The 23,465-nt window shown below is 55.1% G+C and overlaps 1 protein-coding gene across 1 annotated transcript; it reads right to left on the bottom strand.

The window, feature by feature from the left end:
• Positions 1–823: 823 nt before the first annotated feature.
• On the bottom strand, positions 824–22,246 carry TRAM2 (translocation associated membrane protein 2). Its single transcript, XM_075144874.1, has 11 exons — positions 22,033–22,246; positions 13,198–13,261; positions 10,707–10,816; positions 10,359–10,475; positions 8,638–8,696; positions 7,973–8,057; positions 7,765–7,835; positions 7,023–7,127; positions 6,727–6,885; positions 5,669–5,832; positions 824–5,414 (listed from the first exon to the last, which is right to left on the bottom strand). The coding sequence occupies exons 1-11, from the start codon at positions 22,150–22,152 to the stop codon at positions 5,341–5,343; spliced, it is 1,128 nt and encodes a 375-aa protein (XP_075000975.1). The 5' UTR covers positions 22,153–22,246; the 3' UTR covers positions 824–5,340.
• Between the last annotated feature and the right edge of the window lie 1,219 nt (positions 22,247–23,465).

The raw sequence follows: 23,465 nt of genomic DNA, 5'->3' as shown, positions 1-23,465 counted from the left end.
ACCTTCTCATCCCAAATGACACCTGCCAGGTATTGCCATTCAGCACATACGAAAGGCAGCTATCATGCACACAGTAGAGAACAAAGCTCTTTGGAACAAAATGCTTATTTAAATCCGCTTTTGTGCTGTGGATTCCCACTTCCCCTCAGACAGCTGAGAGTCTCCACGTGACAGCTCCCTCCTGCCTGTTCGGAAAGGTCACCGCTTTTCCCTTCTGGACCCGTTTTGTGCTGTTGCTCACTCCGACCGAGAATCGCTACAGCTCTTTCAGGTCCACCTCGGATTTCAAAGCATGGCTTGGCATTGCATGAGGTGCCTTCCAAGCAGCAGCTGACAAAAGCTAACTTCTAAAGGCCACCTTAATCAGCTTTTCAGAACTTACAGATGAGATTACTGGAGCTGTAGGCTGCAGAAAAGAAAGTCAGAAACTGTTTTCTGCACATGCTATGAAACTGTAACCCAATACTCGGCCAATCATGCAGCATGCCCGGGGCCAGCTGCAGAAAGTATACAATTTAGCTCACCATAAAGTATGCGTCTAAACCACATCAAATAAATCTCATCCTACAAATGCCCTTATCTTCCACTCCCGGCGATGAAGGCAGCCACAGATAACTAACTCAGAAGCAGCTGCCCATGCTGTAGACATGGGAAATGCGAGAGATGAGCCCCAGCTGTGGGGAATACAAGGACACAAGATGCTGCACCAAAGGGAACGGACTAGTCTGGTATGGCAGGAGAGAGACAAGCACAGCCCATCGCAGCTCGCTTTGGAAACGCATGCAGCTTAGCAGCGTGATAAAGCATCAGCGGACAGCAGCAATGGAAGAATCTATGCCTTTTATTTATTTATTTCAGAAAAATACTTTTGTTGAGTTTATCACAAAAGTCATTTAACAACAAACAATAACAAACAAAATCCGTACAAAAACTTAAGTGACAGGAAGAATGAAACAAACAGGATAAAATATCAGAGACTGTTACTTCCCCCTCCACCCCCTCCAAAATTAGGAAATTTGCACTAAAGCATAAATATGGAAGAACAGAAATTTTCCTCGAGTTCCTTTGCTGAAGTTTGGTCCGTCGAGTTCAACTTATTCAAAGAAAAACTACGTGCCTCTGCCTGGCTTTTACAACAGCCATTCTTTCCTGCTGCCAGCAAAACCCCACATGCAGCCCCAAGGCAAAGTAACATACTTCACAGTTTGAGTATAAAGCCTACCAAACCATCTATTACACATTCGTGAAGTCTACCAGAAGGCTGTAAATCAAACGCCATAATCTCCATCTCCATGTTGACGCAAGTCGGGGTCCGTCTACCAAGACTTCATCTAAAGCAAGAGACTGAGGCTGCTGTAAACCCCCACGCACCGCAGTAAAGGCAGGGTAGCTACAGGCTTCAAGAGTCACTTGGAGGGAAGGGGGAGGCATCCTAGAGTAGTTGTTCTTCCCTCCAACCAGAAGCCTACCAAAAATACATTTTAAAATGGTGAGTTAAGGGTAAGGGGACCTACAGGGGAACTGGAACTTGTCTTCTTTACTACTAACCCAAACATGATGAGTAAGAAGAAAGAATCCTAAACAAAAAAAAAAATAACGCAACTGTAATGCCCCATAACATAAGAGTCACTGAAAAATTGTATGTGAAATGCTACATCTGTTCTTCCTCTGCCCCTTTCTCTTCCAAGCTCATTCCCCAACTATCTAAGACAAAAGAGAGAAGTACTGCTGGTATTTCACAGCTCTTATAGGCTAGGGCAGGAAAACACTATGCTTCACACCAAAAATCACAGACTACTCAATCCCCAACCTTCTTAGGTTGGATAACGGACACAGACTACAAAAGCAGCCTCAAGCCCACAGGAAGGGTGCAAGCAATAGCGTCACGCTGAAAGTAAGGACTTGCAGTTCTGCATAGTCTCTAACACTTGCTGTACTGTGGTGGACAAGAGCTCCTGTTTGGGGTTGGGTCTTTTTTGGAGAAGACACAGAGCTTGACAAGATGGGGCACCAGAAGAGCATCCACTCAAGGAAAGTGGGCTCTCAGCATCTTTGTACGCAGAGTGGTCAAGGAAAGACTGACCAGTAAGGGCTTGCAATGAAAATACTCTGTTTGGGAAAGAAAAAGCTCTTTGGGCTGAAGAGAAGGCTCGATCTGCTGAGAAATGACATGGACGTCGAAGCAGTTACTGCGGGCTTGCAGCCGAGGGATGATGCTCGCACTACAAGATAGAGACAGAAGCAGCCAGTGGCAGCCCCTCCAATGGAGGGTGGATCACAGACCTCTGGGATGACAGCGCATATAGCCTTACAGCAAAGGCTCAGCTCAAAAAAAAAAAAAAAGACCCCAGGGATCCTGCCACACTTGGGCATAACAGGAGAAGGATGAGGATTTCTGAGGACTAAAGATAGGGGAGGGCAAAAAAAAGCCCCATTGTCTATAGGTTTAAAAAAAAAATTAAAAAAAGAACACATGGAAATGCTTCCAAAACAAACTGTCCCTTTTACTGGTAGCTCTATCAAAAGGAAAACAAAACCCACATAAATCTAGCATATGTTGTACATACGTTGTAAAGAGGGAGGGCGTTCAGCTACTGATATAGTACACAGATGAAGCGTACGAGAGACTACATGGCAACATAAGGCACTTGGGATACAAAGCATGATTAGCTACTTTATGAAGACGCAGGATTGTGCAAGTGGAAAAGCTGCCTGAAGCGAAGCAGGCAGGAGGAGGAATCATTCAGCAGCCAGTTTTTTGGGGGACTGTATGTGTCACCTGTTAACAGAGTCAATACCTCAGCTGCTGCGAGGCACCGGCTTTGCAGAAAGGACCGGCTGAGGCTCTGGAGAGATGCCGGCCAGCAGTCATTCTCAGAGGGCACATGGCAGTGGATGGCTGGGGATGGGAAGAGGCAGCAGAAAGGAAAAACCTCTCACACTAGACCTTTTCCACGTCCTCCCTAACATAAAGCTCTTTTCCCCCGCTCTCATCACATTGCACTGCAGGTATTGTTGCTGCCTCTGAGCCAAAATGTGTATTATCTACCTGGCAAGGGCTATGAGGAGCAATTGCAAGATACCACCAAGGGCTCTGCTCCAAAGTCTCCTTCCTCAGTTCCCCTGAAAAAGGGGGAATCTCTCGCCCTGAGTCCTGCTGACATCTCTCATTTGGGACTCAGAGGTTGTGGGGATGGAGGAACAAGTGGAATTGGACCAACCGTCCTCATGTCCCTGCACATTTTCTCCCTCTGGTGCCCAGCGTTAGCTGGGGCTCAACAAGGAGAGGGGGAGGAAGGGAGAAAAGACACCTACAGAAGGAGGAAAAAAACCTGACCCAACTCGAAGAAGGGCAGAAAATCAACTGTCACCCGTTCCCCAAAACACAAATGATCTGAAGGACGACTGCGCCAGCCTCAAGCTAGAATTGCACTCGGAGAGAGCCAGAGTTCAGCTTGGCCAAAGGGCTGAGCAAAAGGCACACCAAAGACCACGTGCCTCCCTCACCTGCAAGGAAAGTGGACCCCAATCCTGGCTTGCGTATCGAAGAGCACCCCAGCTCCCCTCAACCCTGTGCCCCCTCTTCTCGCCCAGCCAAGGAAGCACACCACTCGCCTGCTCCCGCCACAGCAAAGGAGAAAGCAAGCTACAGCCGGCTTTGCTGCACAAGAGGCACCAACAGCAAAGCCCAGCTACAGAAACTGCCCCGGAGGAGAGCTGTGGGGTGAGAGGTGCCCGTCTACTGCACACCTACCAAATCTAGATTGGTGCAGGGCACCCCAAAGAAGTTCAGCGAGCTGGCACTGACCCAGGAAACCCTGGGCAGGAGATGCTGCTCCCCAGCAAAGAAGCGGCAGGGGACTGAGCCGGTGGGATCTGGGGTTCCCATGAATCTCCTGCCACCACGTACAGGTGGCAGTGGGCAGGAGCAAGAGAGGAAAGTGGTCTGCAGCAACAGATGGCCTCTGAGGTAGATTTGAGACAACTCCATCTGCCAACAGCTACGCGTCACAGGTCAGGCTTTTCCTAATATGCAAGCTGCTCCTTGCAGCCCCGGCTTCCTTCCCCTTCCCTGTCATCTCATTCACAGCTCAGAAAGGGATGAAGGGGCTAGGTTTTTTGGAAGAAACCCTGCATTTGATAGCACCTTGGATGGATACAAGCTCTGTATCCTTTGGAAACAAAGAGTGAAGCTGGTGGCTGCCGATGGCACGGCTGGACTGGTACAGTAGGGATGAAGAAGGGTAAGGTGACAGCATGAAGGGCACAGTCCCACTGATGCAAAAACCCTTTGCAGCACCCAGTTTGTCATCTGGACGTGGTCATGAGCCATGAGAACCAGGTCCGTGAGGCACACACAAGCTGGCAAAGGGCCTGGGCTGACAGGAGCCAGGCCAGTGCTCAGAGCGGGGCAGGACTCAAGGTTTCACGTGGACCTGAGGATGTTGCTGCCCCACAACAAGGCACTGCAAGCTGCAGAGCCCCAAGCCCAGCTCTTGGGGCTGGAAGGTCCAGAACAACTACTGGGGGCAGCTCACCTATTGCAGCCAAGAAGGACCCAGCTGTACCAGAAGAGCTGGGGCAAGCAAAGGCCAGGAGATGGGTCCTATATGAAGAGGGAAATTCTCTCCCTTCTCCGCTGCCCAGCTCTCCAAAATCAGCTCAAAACCCAGGAGTCAGGAAAATCCCACTTAACCAGAAGTCCACCATGAGACAAGACACAGTTGAGGTTCCTCTCTCGGACCCTGGTCTCTATTTGCAGCACCACCACCCTGCGGCACTTGCCAAACGCTGGCCAGACGTGCCCCAGGAGAGGCAATCCTCGCCCGAGAGCACCCCTGAGCCTCAGGGTCACAGAGCCCCAGCGCATTCCCCCAGGAGCCTGTTCCCATAACAGACACGTGATGCCTTCAAGCTGCCGTGGCCCTGACCCCGGGGCTCAGGGAAGCACCACGGAGAGAGAGGAGGAACATGCTGTAGAATAAAAAAGGCTGGTTTGGAACCATCTACGATGCATTTGTAACAATAATCCAAAATAACCAAAACACTAAAATAGAAAAGAAAAAAATTGCACGCTGCTTTACGATGAAACAGAGGAAGGCAAAACCAGGAGGATTGGAAAAGGCTCCTACGGGGGGAAGGGCGCAGGGGAAAGGGACCTTTTTGGTTTTATTGCAAATGGTTCAAGAGAGTAAGAAAAGAAGAGAGGAGAGCGAGAGACACCTTGGGAAGATGACCGGTTTCCAAGCCGTTCAAGACGATGCTCGTGAGGACCGGGAGGAGGGACTGCTTCTTAGTCCTGGTATCTCGCCCTCCTCCCCAGGAGACAAGCCTTTGCTTCTACGGTGATTTCAGCTTCTTGGTTCGCGGCGAGGTGCCGTTCTCTGCTTTCACCACTCCGTTTTCATGGTAACCTGGGGATAGAGACAGAAAAACTTTGTCCCTTGCACAGGCCAAAACCTTAATCCTCTTGGGGTCGGCCCATAGATATGGAGAAAACCACCACCATGGGACAATCCTGCTGGGGACCCCCAGGCTCAGCGCGGAGGGGCAGGAGGCACGGCCACAGCATCACCTGCACGGGCAGCAGCCTGCCGAGGGGATGCTGAACCACAGGACCGATGCCTCCCACGGTGCCACCCCGTGGCACGCCGGCTCCGGCACTCACCCGAGTCCCTCTTGAGCGGCTTGGCTTGCTGCTTGGCGCCGGCGGCGGCTCGCTTCCGACTGCTCTGCTCGTTCCAGTACTCCCGCCAGCGCCGCAGCTGGAAGTGGATGAAGCGCCACATCACCGAGGCCTGGAAGAGGCACACCAACAGCAGCACACTCATTCTGGTAGGGGCGGAGAAGAGGCAGGCTGAGAACAGAGGAGCGAGGCCACCACGAGCCCAGCCTTCCACCCACATCGGGGCCAGTGGCCGAGGTCCCCCTGGGTGGCTGCACTGAGAGTCGGAGGCAGGCGCCGTCCCTCCATCTCTGCTTTCTGCCATAACCTGACCTCAGGGCAGCCACTTCCCTTTCCCTCCCCACCACGAAGCTCTCAGGTGCTCAGGGCGCTGCTGACTCTTAACACTTTAGGGCAGGAATGGATGAACAGGATCATCTCAACCAGCACTGCCCAAAGCACAGTCTGCACGGTCAAGGTAAGACGTCCCCAGCTCCTCTGTACAACTAAAAGGTGGATGTGGTTGGAAGGGAGCTAAGAAAGTCCCCCAAATCCTAAGGCGTGCCAGCAGTCTATAGCTCCAAAAACCTTGGGAATGACCAGGCACCTGTCCTAGGAACTTCTGAACTGAACCTACAGCTGCTGTATGGGTGAGAAAGGCTCCCTGTCTTGACAGACAGACTGCAAGGCATGAGGAACCCACCCCATCCTCTGCTTCCCATGTCAAGAGGCAGCAAAACGTGTCCAAGCAGAAGGGAAAATGCCTTTTCATTGACCACATCCATGTAAGCGCAGTTACAGGTGCAGAAGGGAAAGCCTGCAAGCCTTCCTCTAAGATAGGCTCGTGCTTTATAACTTCACTCGCTGAACAACTTATTTGCTGGCTTTTCTGTCATGGCTCCGCAGCTTTTAACCCCTCCTCGCTCCCTCCACACCCTCCCAGCTCACTATGACCTTCCCTAAAGGGAACCTAGATCAGGTCTCCACTGGCATTTCCAAACTCAGCAAAAACCACCTTGGGATAACACAACCAAGGAAGATACAGTAGGGGACATTCCTACCTGAAGAGGATATTGTTGAAGAGAAAGCTGAAGAAGTTCCCTCTCTCGGGGTCGAGGGCCTGGTTCTCCACCCGTGGCAGCCCGAAGCCGATGACCAGGATGTACAGGGTGAGGGTGAAAAGCCTGGTGACCACGAACACGACGGCCCAGACGTTAAACCTGTAGGAGGGCAAGCAGAGGTGTTGGCAGGAGCAGCTTCCAGTGCTGAGCTGGAAGGTGAGAACGAGCCCCCCCGTCACGCCGACAGCTCTCCTGGGCACTGGAGAAGGGAAGCCATGGCCAGCTCGCCTGCTTACAGCTTCTCGTTGTTCTCATCCGTGAAGTAGACCAGCCGGGCCATGTGGAAGAAGAATTCGGCTAAATACTGCAACAGCAAGAGGATCAGCCCCAAGCGGGTTAAGCTAGGAGGGAAGAGAAAGAAAAAAGCATCACTGCGCTGCTCAACCTCGGTCCTTCATATCCAGCGACAGCATCTCCCCCGCCATCCCTGCGCTGCTGCAAGAATCAGCCCAAAGCAGGACCTCTCCGCAGTAATGGGGGTAGGATTGCGACGGGGGAAATCCCTGTCCCCAAAACATCAAAGCATCCCAAACCAGAGGCAGAGCTGGGACGTGTCCGACACAAAGCCCTAACCACTGGCATTGCTGCTCTGTGCACGGACTTAGAGGATGGATAAGAGTTTGCCTGCCCGTGCTGTGCTGGGAGAGCACCCCAAGGTGCTTCCCGCACCCAGGGGAGATGCACCCATCAGCCTGCGTTTTGGGTCCTGGTTAACATTTGCTTTGCAATGCCCTGTGACCAGAGGCCGCCTGTGCACTTGCGTAACACCGCTGAGCTCCTTCAAAATCAGCTCTGTGGGTCTGTGAAAACTGTTTGACTAACCGCCCACAGTCGGGAGGTCAACTTCAATACCATCTGCTTTTTAAACACTCGCCTTTATTCTCTTTAAACCCCCTGCCCTGCTGAGGCTTCCCGGGTGACCCGCACTGCTCAGCCCCATCCGCGCCGCGGGACGGGATGCCGAGGCAGCCGACTCACTTGAGGAGGTACGCGCCGGCGATGTGCACCAGGTAGAGCGCGATGCACCGCAGCTGGCGGGGGATCTCCTCCTGGCAGGGGCAGAAAACCGCGTTAACTTCTCGCCCCTCTTCACCCACCCTCTCCCGAAGCTCATTTTCCCTAAAGTCAGTGGGCAAACCACCTCAAGCATCCCCAGGGTACGCGGGAGCGCCTGCCTGGCTCTCACCTTGCGAACTTTTTGGAAGTAGAGCTCCGGCAGGGCATGCAGCCAGTACGCCAGCTGGCACAGGTAGAAAAACTTCACCTGGAACCTGAAACGCAGGGACGAGCCGTGTGAGCCAGCCCGGGGCATGGCAGGACCCCAAGGACCCGGACACCAGGGAAAGTGCCCAACTGCACAGCACCAGGCAATCCCTCCACCGCTTTGAAGCCACAGGATTTAGGAGGCATCATTTCTGGGCTGAAATTATATGTTCAGCTGAGCTAGCCATGCCCAGAGTTTATCCAGCCGCTCGTGCCGTGGTCTCCATGCTCTCAGCAAATCTCACTTTTGCAAAAACCCAAGAAGGGAGGATTATCTCCCACTTCTTTGTTTCCACTATGAAAAATGAACAGCAAAGCGACTTGCCTAAGGTGATGCAGGCAGTAAGCAGCCAGGATGAGTAACCAAGCCCACAGGGCCTTCCTCATGGAGGAAACCCTCCAGGAACACCTACCCCAGGGCCACAAACGAGATAACCCCCGTCCCCTGGGATCTGACTGCAGCATCCTTGCAGCAGGGTGCATGCAAAAGGCGCTGCACTGTCAGCACCCCGCTCCCAGCCGCAGGGAAAACCATATAGAGGAAGGAAGTGGTCAGCCCAAGAACAAAATGCCCTTGCAAGTGCTTACGGAAGATAAACATGCGGGTAGTTTTCCCACAAACTTCTGGGGTTTGATATGTATCCTTCCTGAAAAAGAGAAGAGATGCAAGCCTTCAGCAAAAGAAACAGGCAGAGGATGGTGACGATGGGGCGGGCTAACGCTACAGCAAAACTAGGAATCGGGGATGACACCCGAGTCCTTTCAGCCTGCAGTAAAAACTGTGTCCCCTGCACAAGCCAAGGCTGAGCTCTCCAAAGCGCAGCCACATTCATGGGTCTTTAGCACCCTGCTCAAGTTTTATGAGGCCCCCGTGTTTGGGGGTTGAAAGCTGCCTGCTTAGTAGCACGGAGGGTCCTCAGTTCAGGATAGGATGTTTTGGGGTTTGGGCAATGCAAGGGGGATGCTCTGGAGGTGCAAGATGTCAGTAGCACGGCTACAAGCAATCGTGTGCATGGTCCGGGGGGGGGGGGGGGGGGTGCTTCTTCCCCACCGGCATTTCCAACCCGAGTATCACTTAAGCAAAAAGAAGTACTTCTGAAGAGAAAGGGGAACAGAAAACTCCTACAAAAATAATTTAATATGTATTGCATAGTTTAATTTTTCACCTGCCTGCATTCCCCTACGGCCCCTTGCCTTCTGCTTGCAGGGCAGATTACAGGATGGGGCTCCCTTCTCGTTCCACGCTTGCACAGCTCCTGCCGCAGGGCTGCTGCATTGGGCTTTGCAAAGAGATGTTGGCATGGAAAATTCATCTTGCCCAGGACCTATCTGTCACCATTGTCCATGTCCTGTCTGCCCCAAGACCTTTTTTCGGTTGGGGGAGCCTGGGGGAGGTGCAGGTTCTGCAAAGGGTGACCTGCTCTGCACCATGGGTTTGCATAGGAGGCTGCAGCCCCAGAGCTGGTGAGGGATGAGTCTGGTGCTGGGTGAAGGCAGCCCAAAAACAGTGGCCTCGACTGTTTTGCCAAAGCTTCCCTCCCCACAGCCCTATAGGGCAGGAGCAGCGCCAGCAGATCCCCAGAAATGCTGGCCTGGAAGGGGTAGCGGTCCTCTAACGGGGGGCTGGCAGGTCACCCCGAGCAGTGGGGAGGGGACCTGCCCCTGAGCATCCATCCCCAGCACCGCCGGGGACCATGGCTGAACCCTAACGGCCACCAGTAGTGAAGCATCATCATCACTTCACGCTGCCAAAATAGTTGTATCTCCACCGCTACCTGTTCTTCCCTCCCTCTTCCTCCTAAAAATGAAACATTTCCACTACAAATTTTTCTTCCAGCGGTTATGGGTTGAAACATCCCCCACGCAACCGCACTGTTCAGCATGCCCCTCACCGCCAGCTCACCAAGAGAGGGACCACAAAAATCTGCCGTTCACCCCACATCCCTGTAAAGGGCATCCGAAAACCCCAAGACACGGAACGCAAATAAGAAGGAAAATAAGACTGAGAAAGACAGCAGGTCCCGGAGCAGCGGATGGAGATGACAGGGCCAGCCAGGATTTCTAGGGTCCAGCTCTAAAATATTTCACAGCCCATTTGCTTGTGCCTTGCACGAAGCAGGAGAAGGATTTCCCCAAATTCCCTCACTCAGTGGTTGGAAAAACCCATCACACTTGAAAACTAAATTTGCTGAAATGTGCCCGTCTTGGCCCAGGGGCTGGCTGGGGACTCTGCTGCCATCGAGGTTTTCCACTCCAGAAACCCCAAATCCCACCCAGGGAACCCGAAGCCTGGTGGCCCCGTGCCTTACCGTCACCACGACGTACAAGCACCAAATCACGGAGGTGAGGTGGAAGGCAACCAGCTGACCTGATTCATTGAACTTGCTGTGTTTTACCTTGGAGAGATGGAGACGCCTGTTGATTTTCTGGGAAGGAGCAGAGGGAGAGAAAAGGAACAAGAAAACATGAGCCACTGGGTCAACAACTCTCCCTCCTCCTCCTCCTCCCTGTTCCAAGAAGCTCCCAGAGATGAAGGCTCACTCGTCACCGCCCGAACCCCTAGACTACCCCCAGAACAACATTTAACAGCAACAGGACCACGTCCCCCCATGGTACTTGAGATATTCTGGTGACTCAAGACGCCGAACGACACTCACGTCCAGGGCGTACTCCTGCACCACCGCATGCAGGATGATGGCGATGAAGATATAGAAGAGGACGGTGACCAGATCCTTCAGCCCATAATGATACTGGACCAGCTCCCCATCTGCAAAGAGACCAAACGGTGGGTCAAATCCCCATGATCCAAACGATTTCCAGGTAAGGGCTTAAGGGTGAATGGAAGTTCAGGCAGGGACTATTCTCATCATGCAGTTTGGATGGGGCCACCAGAGAGCCGGAGGCAGAGAGAGGTCATGACTCTGCCAGTGACTGCAGGGCTGGAAAAAAGGGCTCTAGCCCGAGTCAGTTCATTGGCAGAAGGTGGATAGGTCCCCTCTAATAGTTACACACCTCAAGGGAGGTGACGCTCAGGACACTTTAAGCTTCCCCTGCCAGAGGTGAGGAGCTGGGGACAGGAATTTTTCAGCCTGGAGGGGCAAGGACATAGAGGCACTGCTGAAGTAGGTGATGGGATCAGGGACACCTCACTGGGAGCATTAAGGCTTGGGATGGGATTTCCACCCCCTCAGTTATCATCCAACACCCAGTCTCTCCCACTCACCCCTGCTGGAGCAGGGTTCAGCTGCCTAAAAGCAGACGCCTCGTGCTATTAAGAGATCTGAGACGGCAACGGGGCTGGCGGATGAGAAATAGGACCCGTGGGAGGTTCTGCTCTTCTGGAGCAACAGGAGACCCAACAGCACCCAAAATACCCCAGACGTCTGCATTTAGGCAACTATTTGCAGCCCTGCAGCTTATGGGGAAGAAGCAGAGTCGGGAAAGCTGCTGTCCTGGTGGCACCCTGCAGAAAGCATGGCAAAGGAGGCTCAGCCCACCCCCAGCTGCTGCTCTCCCTTACCCTGATCCTGTCCATCCTCTCCTAATATCAATGCTGGGAAGCGACTTGTCTGTCACCAGCCCTGTTTACCCTCGAACAAAGCTTCAGTCCAGATTTCTAAGATTTGAGGTACATGAATAAGGTTTGAATACGATTTATGAAAACACTTGGTGTAAAGATGTGAAAACACTTGGTCCTTAGGAGCCCCTTGGCTGGGTGCTCTGCAAACCCAGAGGTAAAAACGTTGCCTGTATCACAGAGCTCATAAGCCCAGTTTAAGAAAAAAGAATTGCAAGACTAAAGAAAATAATATTATGCATGTGTGCGACTGCTTTGCCTCCTCTCCTCTCTCTGGGGCACTTCAGAAGCTGCTCTAGCAGGAGCCGTGTGTGCGCTGAGCACGGGAGACGAGAGCGAGATCTGACAGGTAACAGTACCCTTGTTGCGAGGGATGTGAAACAGCCTTGGAAAAATTCAGGTGAGTAATAATCCTTCCTCCGAGCAAGCTTGGTGCACCAAGGTCTCTCTCCCCACGGCCTCAGCTAGCTCATACCCTATAGATACCCCAATACCTGGTCCTGGCGAGATGGTTACGTGCCTCCCTGAGATTTCTGATATCGGGAAAGAATAAATCACTTAACGGCAGTGGAAGTTGTCTGGACTGTGCCATAGGGGAGCGCGGACCATTATTTCATCTGGAAGCTGGATGATTTCTTCAACCATAACGTTCAAAGATTTTAAGGGCAGACCTTTTATCTTCCGCATGTCTGCCTCATCGTAGTTTCACTAATCCCAATAACCCCGCTTTTTCCTTGGATGATGACTCAAACACTAATTAACTGCAGTTTTCTACCACCAAGCCAGGTTCTGTGCCCCGGGCATTTGGCTCATCCGGAGCCCAGGGCTTTACCCAAACCACCTCCTGCTGCCCCCATGTCGGAGCCCAGATTGTTACCAGCCCCAGAGGGGCTCTCGGCTAGGAAGGTAGCTACTAGCAGCCAAAATACAAACAGGGACTGAGCCTCCAGCTACCTCCTGGCTACCTTCGAGTCCTCTGGTCCATCGGGCTTGGACCTGCGCCAGCCCGGAGTCTCCCTGAATTACTCTCCATCAGGACGATAAGCTGCTTGGAGCAGGGATGCTGTGCACCACGTGCATCTCCACACCCTCACCTCGTGCCATCCCCAATAAACAAAGCGAGATGGGAATTATCCGCGCAGCCCCTGCTGCTTAGCAAAGAGCTAAACCCCTCCTGCTCCTCGGCAGGGCACAGAGCTACTCTGGGCATGCAATCAGGCAATTTGATCTCGCCTGACCAGGCTGGGAGGAGGCTCCTCACCCTGCAGAGCACACAGAGCAGCCTGACCACGGCAGAAACAGGTAGAAAGCAAGCCCTAAAACCCCCTGGAAAGCATTTCTTCCCAACCCTGGCAGTACAAGGGCTGACAGACACGATCAGCATGCTCCGAGCCACTGAAACTTTGCTTTTCCCCCACATATTTTATTTTTAAAATCTCCTTTACTACCAGACAAGGGCCCAAGCGTGTGCATCAGTAGAGGGTGAGCCCAGGCCAGCTGGCAGCGAGGGTTTGGGGCAGACCAGGACTCGACGCCCCCCTTGGGGTATCTGCAGCGGCAGCATCTCTTACCTGCTGTAGGCACGCTAACGTTATACTGAGGTAAGATAAACAGGAAGGCAGTCTTGGCTGTAACCTGTCAAAGACACACAGAGGAGGGGAAAAAAAGGCAAATCAGTTGTTAAATCCATTCTTATGCCACCATTTATTCCTCTTTCCTAGCTGGGTAAAGGCAAATCATCCAGGGAGAATCGTCCGGCTTCACTCACAAAAGTGCCTTTCAGCAAGGGGATTGCTAGGGAAGAGGTTTGCCAACAGGGACTTGGGAAGGAGGAAGGGGTGGATAAAAGAGGGAGAAACCTGGAAAAGCAATGCAGCTGTAAAAGCCACCAGCCAGCCCGATGTGGGAAGCCCCCCGCTTCCCCTCAAGGATGAGCATCCCTCCAGTAGCACGGACCATCGTCACGTGTGACCCGCTGCTCGGGGAACACCGGGAGCCTGACCCAGCGGGCCGTTTGTGTTAATTAAAACCATCCCTCATTCCCGTCCACTCCGGGCAGCCATGCCAGGAGCCAGCATGGGTAGAAATGACAACATCCAGCACCTGAGCAAGCTCAGTGACTTCAAAGCCCCACCGGCTACGCATGTATTTAGCCCCCACATCTCTGCGGAGACTCCTCTAGTAACGGCAACCATGGGACCGGTGAAGCCGGACCCCGTTAGAGACCACGCAGCTGCTCACGAGGGTCCCATGGGACAGGGGAAAAGCAGCTTTGGCAAAAGAGCTGAAACTCGCACTGACCATGCACAAGATCCCAGGCTGGCCCGTAAAGGGGAAAAAAAAAGCCTGGGATGAGACATCAGGCCCCCTGCAAACCAGGGCTGTGCTGTCTGCTCTTCATTTATTGCTTTTCATTCAAGGAGGCTTTGCGGGCACGGGGCAGAGCCCAGCATCCCATCCTAGCGCATCTGCAGGACACCCCAAAGCAGCATCTCCGAGACTGAGGAACCGGGTCCACAGCAAAACCCAGCGCATAGATGTCCGACGCCAACCTCCGTCCATGCCTTCATCCCGTCCAACCCCACACCAGCAGCAGGTCACCAGAGATTTTCACCTTTCCGATGGTTCCTCAGCCACCCCTCCAACGCTTCGCAAGCGCCCAGCCTCCTCCGCAACCAGCCCAAAAAAATCCCGTGCCCATCAAACGCCGATGGAGGTGAGCTGCATTTCACACAGACGTCGCTGCAACTGTTTCAGAGCTGCAGGCCATTAAAAACCCGGCTGGAAATATTGCTTCACGTCTTGCGGGATGTAGCTGCGGGGGGGACACGCGGGCTTTGCCAAGTGTTCCCGTCCCGCCCCCACGAGCATTGAGCAACCGGCCGGTGGCTCCGCTCTGCCGGCGCAGGCAGCGCTGCCCATCCTCTTGCAGCCTCGGCTGGGGGAAAGCAAACTCCGCGGCGTGTTTTCCTGACGTTTGGGGATTTTTTTTTTTTTTCCGCTTAAAAAAAAAAAAAAATCCCACATGTTGTGCTCTGCTTGCGGAGGAGTAGACGCGAGAAGCACTCTGCCGAGGGAGAGGGAGACCATGGGCAGAGTTTGGGGTGGTAATGGAAAAAGCGCATCGCCTGGCCTCACGCTGGCTTCTGGCTCTTGGAAACCTTGCTGGCTAGGAAAGTAAAGTTGCTTCATCCCAGAGCAGTACAACACAACTGGGACCGGGACTTGACATCCAAACCTCGTCGCAAGCTAGCGCAGGGCATGAAACAAATGCACGAACCCCGCGATGCTGCAGGGACGGGTGGCCGTGTCATGGATGTGCCGACGGCAGCAGGCACTGAAGGTTTTACATCCTACCCAAGTACCTGGCTGACATCCAGAGGTGTAAACAGCTGGAAACAAGGCATCACCTCCAGGTGAAGTCTCCTAATCCACCAGAGGGGCCACAAGCCAGACTTGTGGGTCCGAGAAAACGACCCCAGAGCATCTCCAGGGTGGGGAGCAATGCCTGCACGGTGCTCAGCCCCACCACGGTTTGCGAGGACTCTCCTAATTTTCTTTTCTGGAGGGTCTGGTAGGAAGGTTCCCTCCATCCACTCCAGGATCAATCAATACTTTGTCCCATCTCCACACCTGCCTTTGCTTCCCGCAGACCAGAGGACCATCAGCAACTTCAGGGGCCACCTCTGCACCCCTTTACCTCTCCACCTTTCATTACAGAGAGGTAGCAGGTTGTTTGCTAAAGCCTACATAAAATATTTTACAACCTACGATAAATGCAACCTCCTGGACGTAGGCAGGCATCCCAACAGACCGATTTCCAGAGAAGAACTGCCTCCCTCCTCTACCTGATGGACGGGGAAGCCCAGACACACACCGGCAGCCACCCACCGAGGACCACAGTGGCATCTCCGGGGGCTAAATTTGAACCTCTGGGCATCCGACCTCCCCATCCACCTCTGGGCATCTGGCAGTGGAGGGAAGGTCTCCTCTTGGGCATCAAAGGCCTTCCTTTCTCCTGCAAGCAGCCAGAAAGTGTCCACACTGACCAGAAACATCAGAACACGTGCAGGATTTCACCCTTCGCCCTGGCGCAGTCCCCGCACACGCTCCGTTGCGGGCACCGGCAGGACTTTAATGGCCAAGGCAGCGTTTTCAGAGGTGGGTCCCTGGGCTTTCCAAGGGCTCAAAAGACTGGTTGCATCTCGTTTTGTGACCGCTTACACCTCCGTGCTTTCCTCGCTGCAATCGCACAAAAACCCCAGAAAAATGCATCTACCGTCTGGCTTGGCTCTGTCCTCGGAGACTCACCACCCGCGAGGCCACCAGGGTCCTGATCACACCGCGCACCCTCGGCCAGGTCACCTCCACCTCCTTGCCACCACTGCGAGGACATCTCAGTTCAGATAGGAGAAGAGTTGTGGTTTCCAACAGCCGAGGCAGATGGAGCACAAAACGCATGGGACGAACCACCTTGAGCAGGACACTGGTGACACCCCTCCATCCTTGAAGGTGAAGGACACCCTGCACATCCACGGAGGGACCCACATCTTTTTGCCATTGCTCACAACATGCCCCTTACTGGCCGGCATGGAAGGATAGGTGATTTGATCAAGGTCATAGCTGAGCTCCATCAGGTGAACATCAGGCTCCAAAACCCCCCACTGCAGCCGTATCCACCACGGCACCTCCTCCGCCGCATCAACTGGGAGCACCCGCAGTGCACCCATTGCTATACAGCCCTGCCTAGCGTATAGAGACAAACACCGCCGAGCAGCTTAAGCCTCCTGGAAAACAGGGAACGCTTGGACCACGACCTCCAGCTCCCCTGCAAGGAAGAAACTGGATTTCCTTGGCTCGGGAAGGAGCGACAAGGGATGGCAAAGCTTTAGAGCTCAAATCGAGCGTTTCGCAGGCGGCCAGAGGAAGGAGAAATTTGTAACGGGAAGAGCAACGTGAGGATTATTCAGAGGCACAAGACGCTTGCTGTCTCTTTGCTCTGAAACAAGATGCTGGTATGGGAAAGGAAGCGCCAGGCACGCTCCTGCCTCGCAGGGCAGCGAGCAGAGCCGCAGCCACTGCAAAACGGCGGCAGGCAGGGGCAGAACTGGGCCTCTCCAGATATTATTCTTTTTTTTTGGTTATGCCATGAGGCCAACTCCTCAACCTGCTTCTTTGGTTTACCCCTCTTATCTCCAGCCTTTTCTCAAGGCAGCCAGAAGTCCAAATCCTACAGAGCATCACCACAACTCGGGAAAGGGATTTGTCTGCACAGGACGAGCTGAGCGGGGACCATATAGAAAAGGCTGTATACTCCTCGTTCGCTCCCTGCCCTGCATTAAGGGCACCTCTATGCAATCCACCACTGCCCAAGGGGGTGAGGCAGATGCTCCTCATCCCGGCCTCATCCTGCCTGGCATGAGGGATGTGCTTGAACCAGCCAAATTTGGGCAGCAGTTGTCCTGGGGGGCTCTCAAAAGCCACGCAGAGGGAACAGCATCTTTAGCAGCGAGTGGGTTCCTGGCGATTAACGACATTAACCTGAGGACCAAAGGGCAGCCGGTGAAGAGGCAAAACCCGACGCATCCATCAAGACCCCAGTTTCCAGCGGTGCTCAGAGCAGCTGCGATGGGGCTCGGGTTGTTTCTCATGGAGCAATGCGGCCAGACATCAAATCAGTGCATCTGCTTCACAGCCCCTGATGGATAAAGCCAGACAACCCCAGCACTACTACACGTTTACTATGCATCTACTATCCACCGCTACGCATCTACTCCCCGATAACGCGGTGACGGGAAAAATTCACACCCCCGCTAGCCTGGAGTTTGCTGCCTAATACAAAGCAGCAAAGCTCCCCCCACCCTTTTTAGAAGACGCTGGTTTTTCCCTGCCACGAAACGCTGAAAGAGTCCAAACTAAAACCCCAATTCCACTTTTGCAGGCACGCAAGCGGCTTTTAATAAAGGCGTCTAAGCACGCGCATCCAGGCAGCTTAGCACCTCTCCCAAAATCCACCTGCTGCAACTCTCAAGTCCTAAGATTTTCAGGAGCGAGGGATAATTTTTGAGCATCCTTTGCGGAGAGGTACCAGGTCACCCTCCAAAATCCAGTTCCCTTCCCGAAAGCCTCAGCCCGGCAAGATTTGCAGGATCTGTGCTGTCTTCACCCCGTCCCCATGGTCCTGCCTGGGTTAAAACAGCTTCGGAGGAAGGAAACGGCTCCAAATCTCTGGCGGGGGAGGCTGGGGGAGTTTCTGCAGTCTGAGCCGGGAAAATATTTCCAGGACTTGAAAAACAACTCAAACTAATTAAAGATAAAATGCTGTCCGAAGGCTTTTCTCACAACTTAGGTTCCCCCCCGCCCCCGCCCCCCCACCAGCCAGAGTGTTTATTGAAAGAAAAACTTGTTGATCCACGGTATGGATTGCCACAGGCCCTATATGTAAACTAAAGACCAAACTTTGGACCAAAGCCTTTAAAAGTAAACAGCCGGCTTCGACAAAAAACCCTCCCCGCGGGCAGCGCAGCCCCTCTGCTTGCACCCACACGCTCGTCCCCCAGCACGACACCATTATCGTCGCCTCACGCTCCCTCCTGTTTATTCCCTTTTAAAAAGCAGACCTAAATTCTGCTTTTTTCCCCCCCTTTTCCCCCCCTCCAACTATTCAGCCTTTAAGCCATTCGCGTGCCTCAGTTCCCACATCTGGCAAAGACTGGGAGAAGCAGAAACACACAGTTTGTTTTCCTTCGTTAACGACGGGAAGGCCTTAATTTTTGCAGAGTACTACGGAGAGGACCGGGGAGGGGAAAGTATATTTAGCAGGAAGCCTGGAAATAGCAGCTCATTCGTCAGCCGCCTTCATTTGACAGTGTCACAACCCGGTGTTTGGGAGACCGTGACTCACTGCCGCGGCTCTGCGCACGGGGGAAAGCCCGGCAAGGGCACGGGATCTCTTATAATATAACGTTTTATAACTTTATTAACCATCACCCCATGCATAAGCATCAGGAGCTGTCCCCTGCTTTGCCCGTGAGCTTGTGGCAGCCAGTTCTGGGCGTAAAGGAGAAATAAGACTGAGCCTCAGTTTCCCCACCTTACACAGATTATGACAGCAGCCCCCGTCTAATACAGAAACTCCCCCAAAACCAGCGAGATCTCCCCCAAACACAACCCGCATGGAGGCCGATCTATCCGACACCGCGGCTGATCGATCCGACACCACCATCCCAGATGGGACACAAGTCACCAGGCAGCTGCAGGTTAAACCCAGCCTGGCCTTGGCTTCATTTTTCTGCAAAGCAGGGTGGAAAAAGATATGCAAAGCGATTTCTGCGCCAGGATGGAGAGCACCTGCTTCGCGTTTCTATATGCAGTCACTTAAAACGGTTTTTGACCAAAAAAAAAAAAAAGGGGATTTTTTTTTTGCTTCCGGGCTCCAGCTCGCACGTGGATGGAGCGGCCACGCACACACAGCAAAATCCCTCCTGGCACCAGGCAGACGTGCACCGGGCGTGTTTTCACACCCTGAAGGCTCAGGGCAGGCCAGGAAGGCAGAAATCCCGGCAGCGCCCGGCTCGGGATGGCTCTTTTTGGGGGGACCCCCTCCGAGCCCTGGGCTTCCCTCCCTAAGCAATACCATGATCATCTTAAACACACACGATACCCAAATAACCAAGTCCAACACACCCGTAACGCTGCTGAGCGGCCTCATGCCACGCTCTGCGCCCCCAAATCCCCTCCCCGGAGCCGGGATGGCACTAGCGGCGCAGCCGGCAGCGAAGCCGGGCATCAAGCGAGATGCGAACGGTATCTCCATCGCGACCAGTACCCGCTCCCTGCTGCGGAGGAATTGCCAGGCTGGTGGAGCCCGTTGATCCATTTGGATGGGGAAGAGGTTGCGCGCCCAAAAGGATGCTCAAGGCGTACCTCGCGCCGCGTTTTTGGGGGGGGGGAGACCCGCGGCAGCCCTCGAGCATCGCCACGAGCACGGTGCCAGAGTAAGCAAGCGCTCAACTCCCGGGGGCTGCCTGGGAAAAGGTTAAAAAATCCCATTCGTGCCTCCCCAAAGAAACCTCCCTTGCAGGAAACGGCCTATTGTGAGCAGGATTCGGCCGTTTCCGCTGAGCCCGAGCTCAGGCCGTGGCCACCGGCATCGGGGAAGGTGGGAGCCCGGCGGCGGGGTGGGAAGCAGGGTGGCGACATCTCCTCCCCACCATCGCAGAGGAGGTGCTGAAAAGACGTCGAAAGGCAGAAACGTCCGAGCTGCCATCAAAACTCACGTCGAGGCGGTGCAAATGAGCACGGACGGTTTGGAGGGCTGGGGAAGAGCAGAGCCCAATTTCTCTTCCAGGGGAAAAGAAAGCAGAAGGAATAAATACAAAAATAAAATAAAATAAAATAAAATATAAAATAAAATAAAATAAACTAAACCACAAGGACCAAAAGAGTTGTCCCAAACCGCATGCCGAGGGGAAGACGAGGGCAGGGGATGGAGCCGGGCAGTGCAGAGGGACGAGCGCCAAAAGCCACCCCAGCACGGCAAGCGCCGTCTCCCCGAGGTCTGCCAGGACAGCGGTGGCATCAGCAGGAAATTGCTGCCTCTCAGCAACCGGGGGAGATTTAATTAAGACATTAAAAAAAAAAAAAATCAGAAACGCCACAAAACCCTCCCTGCCACCACCTCCACGGGGGGTTTCATCTTATCGCGTTTCAAAACCATCCTCGGAGCATCACATCAACCAAAAGCCCTCGCAGCAGCAAGCTTGGGTACCGACCTCTCCGGGACGGGGTTCCTGGCATGCAACCGCAGGCCCCAGCACCCCGAAAAAACCAGCTGTGGGGAGAAACCCTGACAGAGATGCAACCTCAGTGACTTTTTTTTTTTTTTTTTAAAAAAGTACGACTACGAAACTTGCAGCCCAACTTTGCACCATTTGCATGTGGTTTTGGAATACAGCTGGCCCTCTTGGGTTAGTTTCGAACCCCTCCTGACCCTTAAATAAAAAAATATATATATATATATATGCACAAACACATCGAAAGGGTTTTGTGCACTGGAAGCGACTTGCTCATTCAATGCATTTGCAGAAAAGAAAAAGGGGGGGGGGGGAAGAAAAAAAGAAGGGGGCTGCCACCGGGAGGGTATTAAGGAAATGGATTTCCTCCTCCTGCCATTTGCTACAGAAGGAGCCTTTCCTCCTCCGCCAGGCCCCCCGGCCACCCCTTTCCCGTCCGGATTTGCTTTGAAACGTGGCACTGCGCTGAAGGGGAGGGTTTGCGCGGGGGGAAGCAGGGGGGGGTCCGATCCGGCCGAGCTGCTGACCACGGCTCGCAGCCGCCCGAGGTGCCTCGGCGTAGGGTGCCCGGAGCCGAGCGAAGCTGCACGGCGGTGGTGGCCTCCAGCCCTCCCCTGTCTCCTCCCCGAAAGAGGAAAGGAAAAAGCAAGCTGGGAGGGAAGGAGACGGAGCAGGGGGAACGCGGCATTCCCGGCATGGCTCCGCACGGCGCTGGGGCGGTGGCGGCGGGGCAGCAGCCTTCCCGGGGGGTTCCAGCCACCCCGGCTGGGCGAAGGTTTCCCACGGAGGAGCCGGGGATGCCTTCTCACGGCCCGTGGCGGAGCGGGACGGCCGGGATGGGGAAAGGCCGGGGAGCCACCGGCGTCTGCACGAGGCCCAGGAGCCCCCGGTGCTCGTCCCACGGCGCGGGGTCAGCGGGCTGCGGAGAAAACACCTGGAAAAGGGCTAACGTTAAAAAAAAAAAAAAAAAAAAAGGGGGCAAAAAAATACTACCCCCATTTCCAATAGCTGGAAATATCAGCGAGGGCTTGACTTCTCCCTGCATGTGGCCGGGTGGGCGATGTACCCCTCCGTGCCTGGGAAGCGGTGCAGGGCAGGGACTGTCCCCAGCAACAGTGGTGGGTTTGCAGGAGAAGGGGGTTCCTCACCCCCTGTGCTCCCCCTTCCGCAGCCGGGGACCCCCAGCAGGGCTGGGGGTGGCAGAAAGCTGTGCCACCCCAAAAACCAGCGCCAGGCTGGGTCCCCACGGGGATTTTGGAGGCGGGACACCTCTCTGCTGGTGGGAGAGAGATGGGGAATGAATGGGGCGGCACTCAGCACCCCCAGACAGAGGGGTCCTGCACCCCACAGCCCCCTCCCCAAGCGGGACAGGGGTCACCTCGCAGGGGTGCAGCACCCCGAACACCCCCTGAGCAGAGGGAGGTGGTGGGTGGGGGCACCCCGTCCACAACGCGGGGGGGGCACCCGGGACACCCCGTCCACAGCGGGGGTGCACACGGGTGGGGGGGGAGGGTCACACACAGCCGGTCCCGGGTGGGGTTGACCCGGTGGGGGGGGGTCTGGGGGGGGGGTGTCCTCCCCCGGGGGGAGGCGGAGGGGGGGGTGTCTCACCTCGAACATGAGGGCGATGAGGACGCTGAGCACCAGGCAGAAGCCGATGTCGGCGTGGTTGTGGATGAGGAACTCCTGGCTGAAGAGCGGGTGGCTCTTGGCCCGCCGGCGGAAGGCCATGGCCGCGCCGGGAGGGGAGCGGGAGCCGCCGCCCCGCCGCCCCGCCGCCGCGCAGCGCTGCAAACTTCCCCGGGCCCCCGCGCAACTTCGCGGAGCTCCGCCACGGCCCCGCGCAGGCGCCGCCGCCTGACCCCTCCCCGCCGCCCGCCCCGGCCCCGGCCCCGGCCCCGGCCCCCGCCTCCCGAGGCACCGCCGCCACCCGTGTCCGCACTCGCTGCCCCACGCGTGCCCCGGCTCTCCGCTCTGGGGGGGAGGGGGTGGATAGAGGCACCCACCGGGCTCGGCACCCACCTCCCACCCTCACACAGGCGCATCTGCGCCCACCTGTTGTGCACGTCTGGACGCCCACCCACACCTGCACCCACCTACCGTGCACGTCTGGACGCCCACCCACACCTGCACCCACCTACCGTGCACGTCTGGACGCCCACCCACACCTGCACCCACCTCCCATGCACGTCTGGACGCCCACCCACATCTGCACCCACCTACCGTGCATATCTGGACGCCCACACACATCTGCACCCATCTACTGTGCATGTCTGGACATCCACCTGCATCTGCACCCACCGACCGTGCATGTCTGGATGCCCACCTGCATCTGCACCCACCGACCGTGCATGTCTGGATGCCCACCCACACCTGCACCCACCTTCCATGCACGCCTGAACACCCACCTGCATCTGCGCCCTACCTGCCATGCATGTCCAGACTCCCACCTGCATCTGCACCCACATACCATGCATGTCTGGACTCCCACCTGCATCTACACCCATCTACCTACCACGCATGTCCAGACTCCCACCCGTATCTGCACCCACCTACCATGCACGTCTGGATGCCCATGGACATCTGCACCCACCTACCGTGCATGTCTGGATGCCCACCCACACCTGCACCCACCTTCCATGCACGCCTGAACACCCACCTGCATCTGCGCCCTACCTGCCATGCATGTCCAGACTCCCACCTGCATCTGCACCCACATACCATGCACGCCTGGACACCCACCTGCATCTGCACCCACCTACCGTGCGTGTCTGGACACGCACCCACACCTGCACCCACCTCTCCGTGCACGCCCAGCCACGACTGCACCCATCACCCATCCGTGGCCCAGCACCCACCTCCCCGTGCACACCCTGACACCCACCTGCCTCTGCACACCCCCTCCCCAAACCCACAGCCCCAGCTCTGAACCCCAAATCTCCCTCCCGCCCCGTTAACCAGGGAGAAGCCAGAGGCGCGGGGCTCCCTCCCCATCCCATCCCCTTCCCGCCCGGGGCTGGGGTGTAGCGACCACCGGACGCTTC

Source organism: Calonectris borealis, chromosome 3 (genome assembly GCF_964195595.1).
Source record: "Calonectris borealis chromosome 3, bCalBor7.hap1.2, whole genome shotgun sequence".
NCBI lineage: Eukaryota > Metazoa > Chordata > Aves > Procellariiformes > Procellariidae > Calonectris > Calonectris borealis.
This window is presented reverse-complemented; position numbering and strand designations above follow the sequence as displayed.